The sequence below is a fragment of the Vanessa cardui genome, chromosome 14 (assembly GCF_905220365.1).
Source record: "Vanessa cardui chromosome 14, ilVanCard2.1, whole genome shotgun sequence".
NCBI lineage: Eukaryota > Metazoa > Arthropoda > Insecta > Lepidoptera > Nymphalidae > Vanessa > Vanessa cardui.
In genome coordinates this window covers 525,465-547,317 of record NC_061136.1, presented here as the reverse complement: position 1 = coordinate 547,317, position 21,853 = coordinate 525,465, and the positions used below count along the sequence as shown (strand labels likewise).

The window sequence follows — 21,853 nt, the reverse complement described above, 5'->3', positions numbered from 1 at the left end:
CGAGTAGGGTCCAACCCTAGAACCTGAATGTCTAGGGAATCAATCAAGTTGACGCGATTGTGTAACGCGAATTAACATGTGAACTAGGGCGCGAACATCGCGCAATATTTGCGTTACTCGTCTAATGCGTAACGTGTTATCGAGATATGTTATCAAACTATAACCGGTTCAGCGTTCACGTTTATTTTACTTAATAAGTGTGTAAACGACTGTTTAGTAAATACAGAGGTACAATATTGAGTCAGACAACCTGACCACACTGTAAAGATTTAAATCTGGACCTAGTAAATAGTCTGTCACATCATCAACTGTGGTTTGGTAAATGGGCTACCTGTTGGTAAGTGGCACCAACACCCATAGACATAAGTGCTGTAAAATCAAAATTGTATTTCAATATAGAAGTTATCATTACCCTTGCATTTTGATTCTCAAAAATCTACCTCAAGTTTAGAATACGCCATAGTGGAGTGGAGTTTACGTAGATCTTTATTCTTCACGTAAGAAGCTGAGACGAGTAACTAATTACTAATTGAATCAAAAAATTGGTCACAAATTTAATAAAGGCGTCATGTTTATTCAAGTCATGTTGCAGAAGTATCTATTTTTTACTAAATATTGAAAGATATGGATATGTCCTAAACATGTAATAGTTTCTACCTGAACATGGTATTATCATATAATCAGCATACAATAACAGGGTTTCAAAATAGTCTTGAAATAAACGAACCTCGTGATAGACGAACTGTGTCCTCGTTCACATGATCGTGGTTTACATTTAGGTCACACGAGGTAACGACTTGATCCTAGATAAGGTCTGACGAAACAATTTTGTTTTGAAAAAAATAAAAACATGTAAAGTCGTTAAATGCACGAAAAGTAAGCCATCGTATTTTTCTCCATCGTGTGTGTATGTGTGTGTGTGTGTGTGTGTGTGTGTGTGTGTGTGTGTGTGTGTGTGTGTGTGTGTGTGTGTGTGTGTGTGTGTGTGTGTGTGTGTGTGTGTGTCTATTTGTGAGTGTACGTGTGCTGTCGAGGATACTAGGGAAGACTTGAATCTCGAAACAGTAATACAACTTACGTAATTTAATGTTTTTTATGCTTTTTAACCTTTAAAAAGAAAAAGAGATAGCAACATATTTGAAGTCAAAATAGTTTCTATCTACATATTATTTTACACATGTTTCATAATAAAATATGCCTTGATAAACAGCAGATCCATATTTAGAGGTTGTGATACTGTGTCACAGGAAATCCATATCGGACTAATTCAAATGGCATGAGCAGTCTGATGAAATTGAGAACTTATTATTCAAGTAAATTCGTCATATTTTTTATAACTATAAATTATAACTTTTGACAAAGACCTAAAATATTATTTTTAAACATACATAGATATATACCTACGTTTAAGAAATAATTTTACTATTATGTAATGGCAAAAGTATTCATGTTTGAATCAAGTGAACTAATAAGTCTTTAGTATAATATTCTTACCTCGGATGTACTTCAACTTGTAAGACTTCTTCTCCGACGCTGAGGTTTTCTGGTATCCTCACAAACTTAAGGTACTCGCCCGCTGGGTAAAAATTGCAACCTGTGACAAAAAATATTTTCGTTTTAGTTTAAGTCAATAATATAAAAAAATATAAATATATCTTGACTCAATGTAACTGTTGTTCATAATTATGCGTATACTAATGATCTTCATAGCATACTTATGAAAAAATATTATTATTAATGGCCAAAAAAAGCTGATGCTTTTCTTTTAGATGTGTGGCCGGTACTTTTTGACACCATACTGGGAAGTATTACATTTAATTTCATCCTGTAACACGACAATTCAAAATTAATTTCTTATAAATATACTAAAACTTCAGGTTATAATCGTTACTAAAAGTTTCTGTCTCAGAAATGTACCACATTTTCACAGATTCTTACTCCATACAGAGTTACAATGGTTGCTTGAATCTAATTGTCCTACAACGTGTCTGAATCAATATAATTCTGTACATATAAAAAATGTCTGATAAATTGCCGCAATCCATGCATGGGAAACGAATTGAAAGTGTACCGTTCATTGATAACATACATTCTGTTGGGAAATCTCTGGTACCATTGGATTGAGAAAGTTCGTCTCAAAGTTGTGTGTTGCGAGCAATTTAGCGATCATTTTTATTGTATCACTTGGATTTATTTACAGCAAAGACTGGAATCTTTGCTGTAAATAAATTCAAGTGATGAATAGAAGTTCCCATTGACTCTTTGAAAAATCCTGCAACAACAACAACAACAACAGCCTGTAAATTCCCACTGCTGGGCTAAAGGCCTCCTCTCCCTTTGAGGAGAAGGTTTGGAACATATTCCACCACGCCGTTCCTATGCGGGTTGGTAGAATACACATGTGGCAGAATTCCTATGAAATTTGTCACATGCAGGTTTCCTCACGATGTTTTCCTTCACCGCTGAGCACGAGATGAATTATAAAGACAAATTAAGCACATGAATCAGCGGTGCTCGCCTGGTTTTGAACCCTCAATCATCGGTTAAGATGCACGCGTTCTAACCACTGGGCTATCTCAGCTCCTCAAAAAATGAATCCTGCAGCAGCCCAAAATTAGGTTGAGGTTGACAATATAACTTCAAATACACATAATACTAGTAGTCTTGTACTGATATGTCTTCTTCCCTTGATTGTGTTAGGATTGTCCTATCGAACTATGAATGAATAGACGGTACACGTTTACATTTTTAAGCTTAAATATTATATTTTTGTGCAGTTCGAATCGTCAAAGTCAATGTGAAAATCTTCATATAATATAGAAGTATTCCACTGTCGTTTCGATTCTCAAAAATCTACAACCGATTCGGAAAGAAGCGTCTCCTACTTGAGGAGAATCTAAGTAGGATTTTACATTACTGTCGTTAATTGGTTTAATTGTTTTACTTTACAAAAACAAAAAAAAAATCAGCGTGGAACCGATGTTTGGTGCTAAAATTCCTAGACAAATACTTGTATTTATAATGACCTGGAGATGACCGATTGTTTCTAGAATTATTAGTTGTTGTTTTTAGTAATTAATTTGGTTTAATATCTTTGAGAGTGTCCACCGAGGTAAGAGTTTTTGTCAACATTCAGGTTCACACGTTTAATTAAATATATTTCTTAAAAACCAATTGCTCAACAAATTATAGGAAAGAAATGGTTTCATAATAGTCATCTCATTGGTGAATTACGGTTCACGACTCGCTCCACTGATCAGCTCTTTTTACTTTCAATCAAATATTTGTCGACGCTTATGGACCGTGAAATTTTTAACCGCAGAGATATCTTGAAGATTCGCCGTAAAATGTAATAGTGTTTTTTGTTAACAATTGTGGCATTGTTGTAGAATTAAGTTCAGTAATAAATAAAATAAGTATAAATATAATGAGAAATTTAAAAAATTACTGGGTGGAAAGAATTTGGTGAGCATAACCGTTTGTATAGGGACCACAGATTAATCATATATTGTACCCTCAAGCAACATCACTTAGTATTGTTGTGTTCTGGTTCCAACTATGAGTGAGTCAGTGTAATAACAGGCACTCTTAGTTTAGTTTCCAAGATTGATGGTACGTTGATGACATGAGGAGTGATTATTTGTAGCAGCAGTGCACCCTTCATTTCCTAGTCCGTTTATTAAGCATATCGATATATATTTATTTAATATATATTACATCATTAAAGCTGGTATGCAGATTAAAATCGACAACTGTATAAGTAATAAGTCTTTTTTTGTAATTTATATACACAATACAAGAATGGTACATTTTAAATTATTTTCAGATAAAAACGATAATCTATAATCTATTTCTCAGTTTATATCATTGTGTATGTTAGGTTATTTTTATATAACAATCATTGTTATTTAGATAACAACATAGATAATTAATAGACGAACAAATGTATCAATTGTTCTTTTTAAAATTTTTTGCAGTCGAAATTAGATTTGTACTGGACATATTTATTTGAATTTTGACTAAGCAACTTGGTACCGAAATAAGAATTTAAATTTAGAACAGGATATTTCGAAATATTTGAAATTATATTCACAGCGAAAGTCCAAGCAAATTACACATCGCACAATACCATATTACGATGACAAGAAGCTAAGCTGTTTTGAATTTCATATTGAGTAATACAAATCTATGGGAAACTTCGAACATCTTGCAAGAGCATTAGTTACGGCTGTTCGTAATTTGAAAATTGTGAACTCAATAAGGAACTTTAGGCTCTGATGATCACTGATTCGATGGACAAAAATTATTTAACATTCCGCAGCGAATTGATGTAACTTTTTTACTTTTTTAACTCAATAAATATGCAAGCGAGTTAACGGACCAACGCTGTTCGTCACGGCAATAAGGCACCTCTGTAATTTTTATACAAAAAATAACTTAGGCTGAGTAAATATGGTTGGTCGTTCACTCTGTCTTACGAATTTTGTTTTCTGGTTTTATTCACAAACGTGGTTTAGGGCAAGTTAATATATAATGTACCAATTAGTTCCGAATCATGGACCGACCTTATGTTCTCTTCACAAAATTCTTTGGGTTTAGCTTTGCATATGCATATTATGTACTGACGTACTCATCTTTGTATCTCTTAACACTTGAACCCAAACTATTCTTTAAGAATGCTTGAAATCATTGTTTCTTTTTGTATAGGATCACTTCTTGCAACATCTACTGTTTTATTTGTTTTTCTATGACTGACTTGTATTGACGTACATTATTATTGTTATTAGTGATGACATTTATTGTTGTTTTTGTCAGACAAGACAATCATTGTTGATATAACTATTGTTGTTTTGAACGTACATCAACAAACATTCGCGTATTTACTCATCGTCGATGTTAAAATCAATCAGATAATGTGAGGAGATAACGCATTGACCTTCATGCAAATTTCCTCAAACAATACGCAATATTTATCTGATCACAACAACAATGACTGTTGTTACATAATAAAGATTCCCCATCGGTACCTTTCAATCGGAACGATGTATTTTTTCCCATAAATTAAGATGCCTAAAACACAAGCATTTGAAACGTTTATCGCTTATCTTATTTGAAGTTGATTGGGTGATAGCTTTATAATGTAATTTTATGATTGGTAGGTATAGAAAAGATAGAAAAAAATATCTTTGTAATAGCGAGATTCATTGAAGATTTCTTATTTGTGTTTGGTATATATTTCATGGAGTGTGTATATTACTGATCCCAACACGATTATCCCAAGAATATTAAGATTTTATTACTAAATAGTAGCTCGGTGTCACTGACATGATGATTAGGCGTTCGCGCCACGGTGACGACTTAACTAGCCCAAAATAGTGAAAAAATACTCTAAAAATTTGTCAGCCTGTAAATATTCCATTGCCACTGCATCTCTCTTTGAGAATTTTTTTTGGGACTTATTTCAACACGCTGCTCTAACGAGCTTTGGTGGAAACATATGTGGCTTAATTTAATGAAAATTAGACACACGCAGGTTTCCATCGACTACGAGATGTATAATACAAACAAATTAAGCACATGAACATTCAGTTTTTCTTGCCTGGTTTTGAGCTTACGAACATCGATTAAGATATCCTAGCGACTGGAACTTTGCAACAATATATAATGCGCTTTAAGCAAATCGGAAACAGTTTCCAATAACAAAGTTGTGAGTTGAGAGTCATGTTTATAAAAAAAAGAAAGCCTCTATAATTTAATACGACGAGATAGAATCGTGATTTTTCACTGTAATTTCACGAGAATATAAGCAAGAGAGAATAACTAAGAATACCCCGCCGTGTGAAAATTAAGGGTATAATTTCATACTTTTGATATCATACATAGTTACAAGGTGAGAAACAAAGTGTTGACCGCTCATTGTTACTTTAGGGTCCTCCATCGACAGCACTCGCCTCTAATATAACTATGTTAAAACAAGAACATTATTTTACTGAACTGCTTAACTAATTGACGCCCAGAGAACTGTCATATAATAATCTTAGATTTACTTTTGAGCATTCGCTTTTAGTCGAGCTAGTTGTTTAAAAAACTGTAAATCTCGATTATTTTCTTTCACTCATGCAGTGTTACTAAATGTATTATTTAATATTGCGCACTGTAATCGACTCAGCTCGCTCACTTATGCACAGCTCGAATTTCAACAGTGAGGAAAAGCCCTCTTCTCTGTGGAACGATTTGAACAAACATATTTTTGTTTTAAACTATGTACTCTTCATAATTATCTCTAGTATTAGATATTACAGCTCTGCACTTAATGGCCATAGCATCGTTATAAATATTTTAGAATATTTCTAAATATTAGATTTAATATAATCTAGTAAGCGATGTGTTTAAAAATACAATCAAGCAAATTTTAAAATTTTTGTATAATAGTAAAGATTCATATATTTAGTAAAACAGCAATACTGAGTATTATTGTATTCTGGTTTGAACCGCAATTAGGGGTATAGCAGAAGACAAGTTAGCTCCCAAGTTTGGTGTCGCTTTGGGAATCTTAAACACGTTTAATATTACTTACAACACCAAGTAGTACCAAGTAGTAGTCAAATTTAAAGGTCTAAATTTTCAAGCTTTTCCTACTAACTATATTTTTCATTGTACCCATTTTTAGAAAACAAAAGCTGTTTATATTGATGCCTTTCTGTAACATAATTCTAGAGCTCTCACGTTGCCTTCAGACATCACTGAAAGGGCATCAATTTCTAAATCTGTAATAACCAATAATAAAGGTGCTTCGATATCTTCTCAGTTTCCCATTTTATCGGAACGGCAAACACTATCATCACTTAAACTGCTAGTGAGGCTTATCGTCCAGTATTTAATTGGAGATAGCGTCAAGTAGCGTGAGTTTAAAGCAGCCAACTCAAGCAGTAAGTATTAAATCAAATATGGCAATCATAACTTAGTTCTTTTTTTATATTTAAATGAAACTAATATCTTTAAAATTTGCTTTTTTTTAAAATAATGTAAAATTTTACAATACTTGCGATCAATTTAATTATAAATAATATCTTTTTCGTTATAAACTGAATGGGTGATATTTTGTTTATATTCTCAGGAGTATTTACTTTCTAGTCTGGTTATAGTTTTTCACTTAATTCGACTCTTTTACATGACATTAAATCTTTAAATAAAGAGTTTTATTGATTTTACCACAGGTTCTATTATCTGTAAATAGCATTTGTTTATCCGTGGACGATGAGTCTTGTCGAATGAATCAAGTCATAACGGTGTTCGAGTGAACGACGTGCGTACTTGACCTCTACTTACTTACTTTTTAATAAAGTTATTTTGTATTCATAAAAAAATTATATATATTTTTATCAATAAAACTTCCAGCTTCAGTGTTTATACAACAACAACAACAACAACAACAGCCTGTAAATTCCCACTGCTGGGCTAAAGGTCTCCTCTCCCTTTGAGGAGAAGGTTTGGAACATATTCCAACACGCTGTTCCAATGCTGGTTGGTAGAATGCACATGTGGCAGAATTTCTATGAAATTTGTCACATGCAGTTTTCCTCACGATATTTTCCTTCACCGCTGAGCACGAGATGAATTATAAAGACAAATTAAGCACATGAAACAGCGGTGCTTGCCTGGGTTTGAACCCGCAATCATCGGTTAAGATGCACGCGTTCTAACCACTGGGCCATCTCGAATATTTTATATTAATATACGATACGATGATTAAATTGTATATTGAAATAGTTTAACAAAATACTTTTAACACATTCTAGAAATTTCAATAAACCGTTGTTTCTTAGTTAATAAAGTATTTTACAGAACATCGTAACTAAAATATTCGAAATCTTATCTATAATCTAATCCACGAAAGTTTCTGTTAAACCTGCCATTAAAATCTTTACATAATGATCACTTTCCTCAGTTCTCAGCAAACCCGTTCTATGATTACCATATTATTGAAGTGGTACCACCCGATACAGTTAAGTGGAAATATTAGAATCCCGCATTCTAGGAAGCAATTAAAACGATATAAGACAGACCAGGAAGCTTGACTAGTGTCCATTATCTGAATAGGAGAAAGTGAGAAATTCAAACTGAAAAAAGGCTTAAGTACCTCACAATTTGTGAATTAATATGTAAAGTGATTGTTTCATTAACTGTCAAATGGATCTAATGATGGAAAATGGTCGCCATCGCCATCGACATTGGCCCTGGAAGAAATATTAATCACAAATTACATCACCAATAAGCCAACAACATTGGGACCAAATGTATAGTCTTCACTGATATAAATGTGAAAGTAACTCTGTATGTTACTATCAAACCACTGAACCAATTTTGATGGAATTTGGTATGAAGCATACTTGAGCTTTAAGAAAGGACATAGGCTACTTTTTGTCTTACATTTGACAATCAACACCTACAACGCGAAACGAAGCCGGAAATGACAACTAGTATGTTATATATATCCCTTGACGATAATGACAATGACTTTCCACTTCAAGCACGGTGGTCACTGTTAACGGAGACTAGCCTTTTTCTTACGTACTTTTGTCAATATAGTACACCAATGTTTTGTTAATACATGTCGATAATTCATCCGAATAAAAATACTATTAAACTTGTATCTAGATGAGAAATAGTGTTTAATTGACTAAAATTCCCGATGTCAGCCTTCATACTGTGGTAAGAAAGCGGGAAAGTGCAGTGAAAAGCGAACTCGTGGGCAGCGAGATGAAACGAACAAAGTTAAGCAAGGTCGAGATCACATCACATTTGCATCTTGAGATTTATGTACTGGACTCGTTGATATTTAAATTATGTAAATTGTATTATGTAGATCTGATAATTGAAATTGTAAGTATACAATTACTAAAATCCAACAAACGAGTACGTTTGTTGGATTTTAGTAATTGTATATGTTATTTTTTGATGTTTTAATTATTTACTGTTATACTCGTTCGGTATAGTTTATTGTTATCGTCAGCAGTTAATTTGCGAACATTATTTTTCTCAACTTTAATAACTACCTACGTTAGTTCCCAAATTTAATTTAAAATATTTTTTTTTATTAAAATAAACATTATGTAATACTTTACAAATGCTTTTAATTATTAAATTGTTTTAAAAATAGAGTTTATTTTCATTCTAATCCTAACTTATATTATACACATGAAAGTGAGTTATATTACGTCTTGATTACTCGACCGATCACCATTAAGTATTTATAAACGTTATCAGGGGTACAGGAAGTGGTGTCTAGAACATACACGTAGAGTTACTAACATTTTCCCGCCTGACTCTTGGACGAAGATGTGAGTAGAAGCAAATATACTTATGCTTAAATCATAATTATGGTTGTTGTACTTTCTTAAATTTTTCTCGCTGGAAAAACGCATTACAAGCTTCCCCTACGTGATTGAAAGTGGGGCGGTGTCACTCCCCGGAGCCTTGGACGCCGAGTGCGTCTAAGGACGCCGGGTTTACTCACTAAAAAACCAGCGGTACCCTCTCCGTCTTTCGGCGGACGCCACGGGATCGCTTACGCATGCTACCGTGACAAGGTTGTAATATCTATATTAGTTTATAATTATATTATAAATGCGACTATACCTTTGTCTGTCTGTCTGTTGCTACTTTTTATACGACTGGCACTTTAAACGTGAAAGCCGCAGGCGGCAACTAGTCCAAATAAATGTATTATTAGCCATCATTTTCCTTGTCTTGCAATACAATTTTATTAGTACTGAAGCTCTTTTATCAACTGCATTTATACAATAAAGTGTTATATAAATTTACAGTGCAATATAAGTGTACTAAATTTGTATTGTATTTAATTCTATTAATAGTTCTAGCTCATATAACTTATAACCATTTCATCCGACATTCCTAACTAATTCATCGCCAAATGCCTAATACTAAGATAGTTTTGTATTCAGTTCATAAATAAAACAGCAACAGCCTGTAAATTTCTTACTGCGGGGTGAGACCATGAGACCACTCTCTTTGAGGAGGAGGTTACTGGAACATATTCCACCAGGCTGTTCTAATGCGGGTTGATGGACACATGTGCCATAATTTCTATTAGACACATGATGGTTTCCTTATGATGCTTTCCTTCAAAGCCTAGCACGAGATGAATTATAAGTAACATTTGCAGCAAATAAATATTCAGTGGTCCTTGCCTGGGTTTGAACCCGGAATCCGGTTAACATGCAAGCGTTCTAACCACTTGGCCATCGTATCGAGTACATTCAACTAAAATTTATTCCCACATATTTTATAATATAACAAACTGATTCAGTTTGTTAAAAGTTTATTCAATATGGGCGTTTCAATTTCGCTTTTAATTAATGTAACCGATTACACATATTATGTTTAAAAGTAAGTCTTTTAAAAAACGAAAGTCGTTAGACAGGTTTTGCATTCAATGTGAAGGCAGTACACGTCCATAGCAGTCTTCGCTACATAAAAACATGCTCTTGTATGTCTGTGGCCACCCTGGAATCCTGCCTTTTTGGGTCATAGCTTTAAACTTTCTAACTGGTTAGTTTTTTTGTGATTAGTGTTGTGCTGGAATAATATCGACGTTAGTGTATCTGGACTTTTTGAAATATAATTCATAATTATAACTTATATGATCGACCTCGTTGGTCTATTGGCTAGTTTCTATGGCTGCTAGCACAGAGGTATTGAATTCAAACCCAGTGCATTTAAAAAGGTATAAATAATTTCTGTCAAGATATGGTAAATATAGTCGCTCGCAGTGTACAAGTTAGAAGCGGGAACTTATACAATACGAGCGTACACTAACTAAAGGATGCATCGGAAAACATATAATATAGAGAATAAACGCCGTGTTTTAAATGGGTGAAGAGTACAATGACATATTTTTTTACCGTTATTCATAAAATGTGTCAAAGTTAATATGGAAAACGATATTCAGTCCCTTCGAAATTGACATCTTATATTGAGAATCGAACACATGACCATTTAATATTTGTGTAACAAACATATTATCTTTATGTTAGTTCGATTAAAATTACATAAAATTTTAAGCATTCTTGAATAACCAGCAATAGCAATAATAACCCTTAGTTGATGTATGTCTTAGTCCTCAAGGTCGGTGGTGGATTGGTGGTCGAAGAATTGGCTAAATTTTTTTGTACAGGAAATACCTATGGGCAGCTGTGACCGCTTATCACGTATCCAATATATATAGCCAATTAATTATTTACTAATTATCTTTTGCACTCGTAATTTCAGACAAGTAAAAATTGTTTTATTGCTTTTTATTTTCTTTACTGGCACGCGTTACACGAACATATAATAAACAAATTTCCTGATTCTTATCCAAGTAGAACCGAGTTAAGCAACTAAAGTAAAAAGACGAATTAAATTCAAAAGATTGAAGATAGTGAAGGGATACACTTCGGTTGCGCAATATATGTAATTGCATTTGAAAAAAATGCTTTTGTTCTTTGCGTCTTACTGTACTCATTTCCGGCGTTCAATCAAAATTATAATAGTTACAGATATTACATAATTACACTTTGTCTAAGTACAGTGAACAGCGAATTGTGATATGTATAATTATTGTTACTAAGTCACGGACTTGATTTTGCTAATGGATTATACTTTTTATTATTTATTACATGAAACAAGTATAATAGTGTTTGTGTATCTTTTTGTATTAATAATTCATTTTTGCAGCGGTGATGAAAAACATATAAAGCAAAGCTCCATGCAACAGACGAAAAACATTGCAAAATTTGTTTCAATGTGAGGCGACACAAACATCCAAAGCAACATAGAAAACCACTAAACGTTTCTTACATTGACGCCAGGAATCGAACCCGGGACCTCGGAGTGGCGTACCCATGAAAACCGGTGTACACACTACTCGAGCACGGAGATCGATTTAACTAACAGTATCTATAGTGCTCTGTAATGGCTACCATTAGGCTAGTTAGTAATCTAACATTAGTTTTACGTTATAGTTAAGTCGAAATTATGGTCATTACACCACACATCGCCATTTCCGTTTAGTGGAAGAGAAATTGAAAAGAAACTATCATATGGTACACTGTTGCGTGTGGGACTTATGAAATCGGAATAAAGGTTTAATACAGAATGTTATAGTTTTTGTTGTTAAAATTGTGTTTATAATTCAATTTGCGCTTGTTGGTTAAGAAAAAAAATTATTATGAGGGGTGTCTCCGTTTTTCTTGCTATATCTGGACAAACCTTTGACACAGATTTTGGATAGTTTTTGTGATTAGTGTTGTGCTGGAATAATATCGAAGCTAGTGTATCTGGACTTGGAAAATATAATAATATGAAATAACTTATATGATCGACCTCATTGGTCTATTGATTTATTGATTGGTCTATTACTTTGAGTTATCCAGTGTAACTACAGGTACATGGAATATAATGTATTAGTTCCGAAATTAATATTTTTTACAGTTTCATTGCATATGTGGGATGATGAATACTTACCATCAGGTGGACTAAACGCTCATCCAACTAAAAATTTAAAAACCACTTACCCAGGTGTTTCCACCTGTTCAGATCAAATGACATTATGCCAAATAATCATTTAGTTTATTATTTCGTCAATAGATGGCGTTAGATGTATTTTACATCGCGCTATAGAAACGTTTTTTCTAAAGTACAATACAATTTTTGTAATTTCTTAAAGTCCGAACAATTACACTATCTGACCAGCAGTACATACTCGGTGGTTTTATTTTGTACCAATACTACCGGGTAACAGCCCTAACACCACCTATTCACAATAGTTCACCTTTGTTGAATAAGCACCAAGCCCAGCAGTGCCACTATACTTGCAAAATAATTTATTATAAGAACGAAGTGCTCATGACAAAACAAAACGTTTTTCAAAGAGAGTAACAATCAGCAGGGAATGCGGAACATCGCATCCGATCAGCAGCGACGTTCTCACAAACTTACGCCTTCGATTTTCCTTGTTTTTGCTGCGAGTCAACGACCGCGTAGCGATGCGAGCCCACGGGAATGTTATCCTAATGAAAATTAAACAAATACATGATATTTTTTTATGCTACTAGTTGGCGGATGAGCATATGGGCCACTTGTGAGCAAGTGGTCACCACCGCCTATAGACAATGGCGCTGTAAGAAACGTTAACCATTCCTTTCATCGCCTATGCGCCGCTAACCTTTGAAACTAAGATGAAATAACTTGTGCCTGTAGGAACACTGGCTCACTCACTCTTCAAACGGAAACTCAACAATACAAAGTACTGTTGTTTTTCGGTAGAATATCTGATGATTGGGTAGTACTTTCACGGTCTTGCACAAAGCCCTACCACCAAGAATGAAAATTCAATGGTGCTTGTTCAAATTTGAAACCGCAATCATCGGTGAAAACGCGTTCTAACCACTGGGCCACCCTAGCTCATATTTCGGTTGGTAGTTATAAAGTGCGTGCGTATAATTGTATAGTATTTGAATCCAGCATTACTACAGATATTATTATGTGTGGTCGCATGTCAAGAATGATGAGTGTCGTACTGGGGTTGTTATGGGGGAATCTGTATGATCACTTATAACGGCGGTTGAATTCTTACTTGCTTAATTAAAAATCAGTTATATTTACATAAACCGTTATGTTATTACTAAAGAATTTGAAACCTTTGGGTTATGGAATTTCTTGCGAGAAATGTTTTTTGAACCAAAATCAAAATATACTTTATTCGCGTAGGGTATTGCAAGCACTTTAAATTTATTATTTAACCTTTCTTTTTAAAACAGAATCAAATGGAAAATGTTTGCGGTTTTTTTATAATACGAATGCCGTAAAGATATTTTTTCATTTCGTTGGAACTGTAAACTGGATGTTATAAAATAATCTTTATTATTGCAATGTTTCTCCTTTTATAATGGAAACAAATATAAATATTGAAGCAATTTGTTTTTTAATTTTCTTAGAATAAACACAAATTTTCGTTAGCATTGGTTATAATAAATTCAAAAATATTTTACATATGTATCGAAAGTATTTGATTTAATAAGGAACTCATACATATAAGTATATATAACTTAAAGTTTAATTAAATCTGTGGAGAACGTAAAGTACTTACTGAGTAATTAAATTAAAATCGTTCAAAGAACAGGAAACTGTCAGTTGGTGCACCAAATAGAAAGGAGATAAATCACTTCCTGAGATGTTAATAAAGATAACACATATGAAATTTCAAACTCGTATTATATTTATTTTCGATCCATTCGTATTCGAATAAAGCTCAGGATCGATTTTCTTAGTGGTTTTATGGTGAGAAAGTAATTATAATGTTACCATTAATTGATTATATTGCCAATTTCGTATAGACTAGTCAATAACAATTCAAACCCAGGCAAGCGCCACTATATATATATATATATATATATATATATATATATATATATATATATATATATATATATATATATATGTGTGTTTAATTTGTTTTTATAAGTCATCTCGTGCTCAGTGGTGAAGGAAAACATCGTGAGGAAACCTGCATGCTGTCTAATTTCATCGAAATTCTTCCACATGTGCATTCCACCATCCGTGGAATATGATCCAAACCCTCTCCTTAATGGAAGAGGAGGCCTTAACCAAGCAGTGGGAAATTTACAAGCTGTTACTTTACCGATACCATTGGGAAGTATTTAGGCAAAGGCTTAATATGAAGACAAATGACATATAAGTGTAATAATAACATCTGAACGTTTACAATTTAATAATAATTTCTTGAATTGTGACTTGGATGTAAAATATGTCAAAAATAACCATCATTTGCAAATACATTCGACTGGAATGTATTTGCAAATGATGGTTATATATATATATATATATGTGTTTAATTTGTTTTTATAAGTCATCTCGTGCTCAGTGGTGAAGGAAAACATCGTGAGGAAACCTGCATGCTGTCTAATTTCATCGAAATTCTTCCACATGTGCATTCCACCATCCGTGGAATATGATCCAAACCCTCTCCTTAATGGAAGAGGAGGCCTTAACCAAGCAGTGGGAAATTTACAAGCTGTTACTTTACCGATACCATTGGGAAGTATTTAGGCAAAGGCTTAATATGAAGACAAATGACATATAAGTGTAATAATAACATCTGAACGTTTACAATTTAATAATAATTTCTTGAATTGTGACTTGGATGTAAAATATGTCAAAAATAACCATCATTTGCAAATACATTCGACTGGAATGTGATATCATAAAATCATTTTTATATTGAAATACTTTTACAAACACTTTGTACATCTGACTTTTCTTCGGACCATGCTCTTATGCATTTTTTTTTATATTTACCCTGATACAGCATTTTAACGATCATTAATCTTGTACTCTGGTTAGACGAATGATATAAAAATGGAAGAATATAAAAATACTCTACGGTATTTGCAGAATTACAAAAGACAATCTAGATACACGACAATTATGCATTTAACAAGTCGGAAAAAAACCGACGACAAAGTAAATACCATTATTAAACCGTTCATTTCCCGGACATACTTCCAACAATACGAAACATACTCAACTAAAGAAATCACATAACGAACTGAATATGAGAAAAATACTTCTTAATATTCTATAGGCTCTAAGTAAGGCGGGTCCCACGACCGATATCAGAACAATTGCAATCAAATTTAACTCTTTTCAGAAGTTATTAGAGTTTAATTTCATTTGTCACATTATATTATAATGCAAATAAATACGTTCACATTTCATAGATCTTATTACGTATACATTAGGTGCAAAATTGCATAATTAAGGGCTAATTCAGTAATAATACTCCAGTCTTCTCGGACTAATTAATTCGGTTGACTTAGAAATCCATGGGAGCTATGGATTTGTTTTATTGAATGGGAATGAAGCAAAGTACCTACATTGAGGTCACTGTTACGTATTTTCTTAACAAGCGATCCTTCGTGACCTCGGTTTAAACTTAAACTGTTCTTAATGAAACATTTTGTAAAGTAAACTGGGATTGATTGACACATCATAACTGTATAGAAGAAAAACCAACATTAGTTGATCCATGATAATTTAATATTAATGTAATTTGAAAAACATTACTAGAAATCACTGCCAACTTACGTATCAAACTCGGCTTTACACCCGAATACGTAATGATGAAGAGATGTTATAATAAGGTTATTAAATTTATATAAGTATAAACTACACGGACAGACGCCATACTAAACGTTTGACAGTCAATACAATACAATTGAATCATGAAGCTAGTATTAATTTTAGCTCGGACAATGCTGTCCAAAAAGCATTGTGTACAATTAAATTGTTTTAGTTGTAACTCTACATTGTTCCTGTGTGATATCAATTATAATCTTACACTTATTATATAATTCTATTCACTATAATAATGAAAACGAAAGCCCACGAAATTATATTGTACGTGTGTGTGTAAATTCAAATGCAAATGATCTTCAAAAGAGCGAGAGCGGTGCCGCCTACGAAATCGATTAAAAAAAATTTAATGTTCGAACATTTCCATTGAATTTTCTCTTCGTTAAATTTCAATATTTTCGCCGTTTAACATTATGTAACACTTGTGTTTGGTTACTTTCACGTTTAGAATTCTGTTTTAAATAACTAATTGACCACCATTTAAATTTTTGATTAATAGATAATGAATAATCTAATAAGATGTTTACATGTATAATATCTTCAGTTTTAATCTCTATCACAGCGTATACTTTAGTTTTCTATTTAAGCGAGTTCAAAAAGGAGGAGGTTATCAATTCGTCTGTTTTTTTTCTTTTCTTTTTTTTCTATGTTTGTTACCTCATATCACGTACTCCAAAATATATCGATAATTATAACTACATAATATAATCGTAAATCGACTTTTAAAAAGTCTAATATTTCATTTTACTTAGGAGGACTCAAAAAATATGTTGAATACGCAATTATTTTTATTACTTTTTAGTGCATATTTATTTGTTTTAAAATAGTGTTTTGTTTGAAGTCGGTTTTTCTTTTTGTTAACATTTTTATTTATTCACTACCAACTCGTATATATTATATGTATTTATTTGCCTTTATTATCACTGATATAACGAAGTAACTGTCCTGAATATGCAGACTCAAGGCACTTACTTCGTTATACATCCCAACTGGTGATGAACCGTTGGTCGCAGTGACGGTAGCATTAAGTTAATATAATTTTCCGAGAACCAGTTATAACATGTGTACAAAGTTAGTTCAAATTAACCTACTGTACTCACAGTGCTTACGACGCACGTCCCAGACATTACGAGATTGGATCTCTTCGCTCCAGATAATGCAGATCTGTGTCGCTAGATGACTCGCATGTATCAAGGAGCTTGGGATTATTGTGAGTTTTCTCATCATCTTCAGTATGATAGAACATTTTTATCTAGCTGTTTTTTGCGGTTTCACCCGAATTAACTTTAAATTATAAATATACCCGTACCGGCTGCACACGATTGTATATTTAACTTATAGACTAAAGGACAGATACGACAGTAAAAGATTTTGCTTTTCCGACCAGGGAAGTTAGAATTTTGGGCTGTTCTACAGTATAAAATTATGTATTTTATAAATAAATCTTCCTTTTAAATCACATTGCTTATTAATATAAAACACATCAAAATCCACTGCGTAGTTCAAAAGTCGACTTTGTTTTTTACTATGTAGAGATAATCCTTGGTTTCATATAGATTACAAGTTTGTTTAAAGCTTAGTATTGAGTGTGACATCTTTAAAATATGTTAATTTAGTTTTTTTTTAAATGAACGCTTTCAATCAAAAATACTATTTAGCTTTGTAACTCATTTTTATTGATCAATTATTGTTTCAAGATTTTTTTGTCCCGGTAGAGTAGGGGAGTAAAATTGTTTGAGTTCAATTAAACATACAGAATGCAATTCTACGAAAGCTCACCCATCCGACACATTCGTTTGCGCAGGTTCCTTTAAAGTTTTATGTGTAAAGACGCATTCATTACAAATCATTGAACCCAATTAACATCTATTTATAGCAGCTTATCTCTATAATTAAGTCGTTTAAGGTATATAGTGTTCAATTGTTTGCAAATACAAATACACTCTTCAAACTAATACACAACGAAAAGAGTCTGTTTTTGTCCTAATACAAGCATCATAAACCTACTAATGCATGGAAGTGTTTGAATGCTAATTTTATAAACAAATAACCCAATGGTATTTATCGACCCAATATTTGAGCCAAATCTTGAAGTCAAATCGTGAGATTTGACTTTGCACGGCTATTAACCATGGACACAGTAGCAAAATATTAAAGATGATATTGTTCTCATTAAGCCTATCAAAGCAAAAAGGCAACAACTCATTTATGTAATAAAAAAAGAAAATAATCTAAAATATTACAATGTCCGATTATGAGTATTATCAGTGATACAATTTTTATTTTTTAACAATAGAAAGCTGATATATTAGTGCGTTAAAAATACTTTTAAATTAACTTAAGGAAAAGAGCATTGTGTTCGCTTTAATTCAATTATCATGTCGGAATTCCGTGACACGTAATAATTAAAATAAAACTTTATCAACAAAACAAAGGATAGATGATCTCGAAACGAATCGTTCATTTTTCCACAAATAAGTTCCGCCGGAGAAAGTTGGAAAGTTGATCTTGTGAACCCCTGACCATAATTAACTGTTTTAATAGACTTGTGACGTTAAGGACAGTCAGTACTCCGTCCGATGTTATTTAATAATGCTGTTAAGTAAGTTTTGAGGTAATTAACTTAATTATTATTACAAGTGAAACTTTGTGTTTCTTGGTTTAACATTTTTGTGGAGCTAAGGCGGGATAAAGAGAGTTTTAATATATATAATTTTTGTAGCTCTAATATCTTACTAGATTCTTTTCATTACATGTGGAAGGATCTACGTGAGAAAACATGTATGTTTTGAAAAATTGTCATAATATAATTAAATATATGTTTCCAAATTCACAATAAATATAGTATAAGTAGAATATTTTATTATACTCACATATCGCCGTCTCGACAAGTGCTAATAGCACTAAAACAACTCTAGCGCACATCGTCATAGTACATTAGATTTCAACGCGCGCGCATCCACTTCACACAACACAACACTATAATCCATTGGGAAGTCTTCATTAAATGGTTCTACTGGTAATCTGCAAAAAAGAAAGAAAAAATATTTATCTGTTAAAATTATACATTATAAAAATGTAATAATAATATTATATTATAAAAATTTAATGTTCGGATAAATTATACATTTCATCATATTATGACCTTCTACTATCATTATCATCAAAGCCACGTCAGTAAAAACCGTAGTATAAATGATCAGTAATTGATTAATTATTAGCTATTCCTGTTTCTTTTACAATATGTATTGACCAACGCTAGACAGGACTTTAAACGATAATACAGATTTAATTGTCTTTCCAACTTTAGTCTCGATAAATATATGGAACCGACTTGTATTAATACATTATTATTATTGACAATTTCAGTATGACGTTTATTTTATACTAGCTGTGCCCGCCACATTATACGCGTTTGAATTTAACAAAAAATATAATTGAAAAAAAGTTTAATAAAAAATTAAATTAAAATTTAATATTATTGTAGCCTAAGTTATTCAGTTATCTACCAGTGAAAGTCCCACCAAAATTGATCCAGCCCTTCCAAAGATTAGCCGGAACAAACAAACAGAGAGACAGACAGACCAACAGAAATTGTAAAAAATGTTATTTTGGTATAAATATTTAAAATATTACAAATATGATTTGTGTTCGTTGTGTTACAACTAATTTCAAGCCGATTAAGCTACCATGACCTACGTATAAGGTAAGTATTTAAGTGTTTCACAAAAATATATATTAAACACTTAAACTCTTAGTTTTATTAAAATAGATTTTGAGAAATCAATCCATAAGCTTAGAATTATTAAATAAATTGTGTTGCAAAATTGTCTTAAATTGCATTAATTGAGTTTTTACAATTCTTCCTATAATCTCTAAAACTAATTTTCTAAAATTTATGTTAATATAGCTTTCTTTAAACCGAGCACGTGTTCCTGTAACATTTATTATGTAACGATATTATCGATAAACTTTAAATATCATAAATATTATAATGTATATATTTCTAAGCACAGATGCAGAATAAACCACATAATTTAAATTTAGAATATTATGTAATACGTTTATGTTTTATTACTATTCAATATGAAAACGTAGGCACGTAAGCGGATCGAAATAATTAAGCACCCCAATGAACCGTGGCAGATAAACGTGTAACGGGAATCAAACCCGTTACACGCCGCCGCCTCCCTCGGGCAACTGCGTGTAATGATCCTTTGTAGCTCGCGAGTATTATAATTTTCTATAGTACATTTAAAGTTTAAACAAGAATGAATTTTATGTTGCGAAGTTTTTTACTTCCTATATTTTCTTGCTGAAAAATAAATGCTCTATATTTGTTTCTTGAAAGTAAACCAATTTAATTAATCAATGAACATTGGGCAACTTCAACTTTCTTTTTTAAGTCGGTTAAGTAATATAGAAATATTTTGACAATTATTTCTTTTAAAAGAACACACTACATTAGTTGTACATACAGTGTCGATAAACGCAGTATCTTATATCAGGCTACTTACCTAGGATAGGTAAAAGTAGTAACGTTTAACGGACAAGTTAATTAGCGATTAACAAATTCGTTCGTGAAGTGTACCTACCTCATTTTGAATAGATATAATTATTTCTAACATGATTTTAAGTTAGACAACTTGACAAATTGCTAATGCTTTGAGATTAATGTAACACTATAGTCGTGGTAGCGAATTATGCTAAAATGAACGTCAAAGATCAAGAGTTATATGTATTTTCATGAAATTTATTTTTTATTCTAGAAATGCAAATTCATATATATTATAAGGAGATTCCTATTATCAATCTTGAATTAAACTGCACTAAATGAGATATAATGTCGGAATATAGATTGCGTCGAAACGTTACGACAAAAAATCTCAACCTTACATAACTTTGTTTACAAATATACAATAAAATTGACCTAGGATGTGTAGGCTTTGTAAATTTCCAAAAAAAAATCTAGCAAATTAGTCACCATCCGGTGGGGTACCTTTACCAACATATGATGAGAGATCCGAAGTAAATATGTATATACACTGTCTCTATCCAATGCAGATTTAAAGTACATCAATGTTTTATTTCTGTATATTTGGCATTAGAATAATTTACAAGTTCCGCATCAGGCTGTTCAAAGTAAAAAGTTACTCGAGTGTGTTTACTGTTATCACAAATTCGAAATAAAATAGCAAAAATATGAAAATCAAGCACGACATTTGTTTAAACAAAACAAAACATGTTAAATCGTCCGGTATAACTTTGTTTAAAATGTTTTAGTTGATTTTAAAAATTTGTTAGTCATTATAAAAAAAAAACTATTAAGTATTTATTACTATATATACATATATATTATTTTTAAAAGTAATATGTCGTGTGAAGACACATCCCGGTTGCAGTTTACAGCCAAAGCGCTTTCTAATATCGAATACATTATCGATAACGGAACGGTTCATTGATCTGCGTTACAACTAGTGACTTCCCGCAGATTCGCACGCTATTATATGTTAACATAATACGAACATGGATATATATGTGATATCATTGCTTCTTGATAAACTTAGGAATTGTATTGTAAAATATTATAAGGCTTTTACTACATAAGATTATACAGACGATATATATGGATCTG

At 32.2% G+C, this 21,853-nt stretch overlaps 1 protein-coding gene across 1 annotated transcript in view; it reads right to left on the bottom strand.

The window, feature by feature from the left end:
• Positions 1-21,853, bottom strand: part of LOC124535378 (cadherin-89D) — a 50,169-nt gene that overhangs the window by 23,290 nt on the left and 5,026 nt on the right. The window contains exons 2-3 of the mRNA XM_047111587.1: positions 19,092-19,242; positions 1,495-1,594 (exon numbers count right to left, since the gene is read on the bottom strand). Coding sequence (XP_046967543.1) covers positions 1,495-1,594; positions 19,092-19,149 — 158 coding nt within the window. The 5' untranslated portion in view covers positions 19,150-19,242. The remainder of the gene's footprint in view (positions 1-1,494; positions 1,595-19,091; positions 19,243-21,853) is intronic.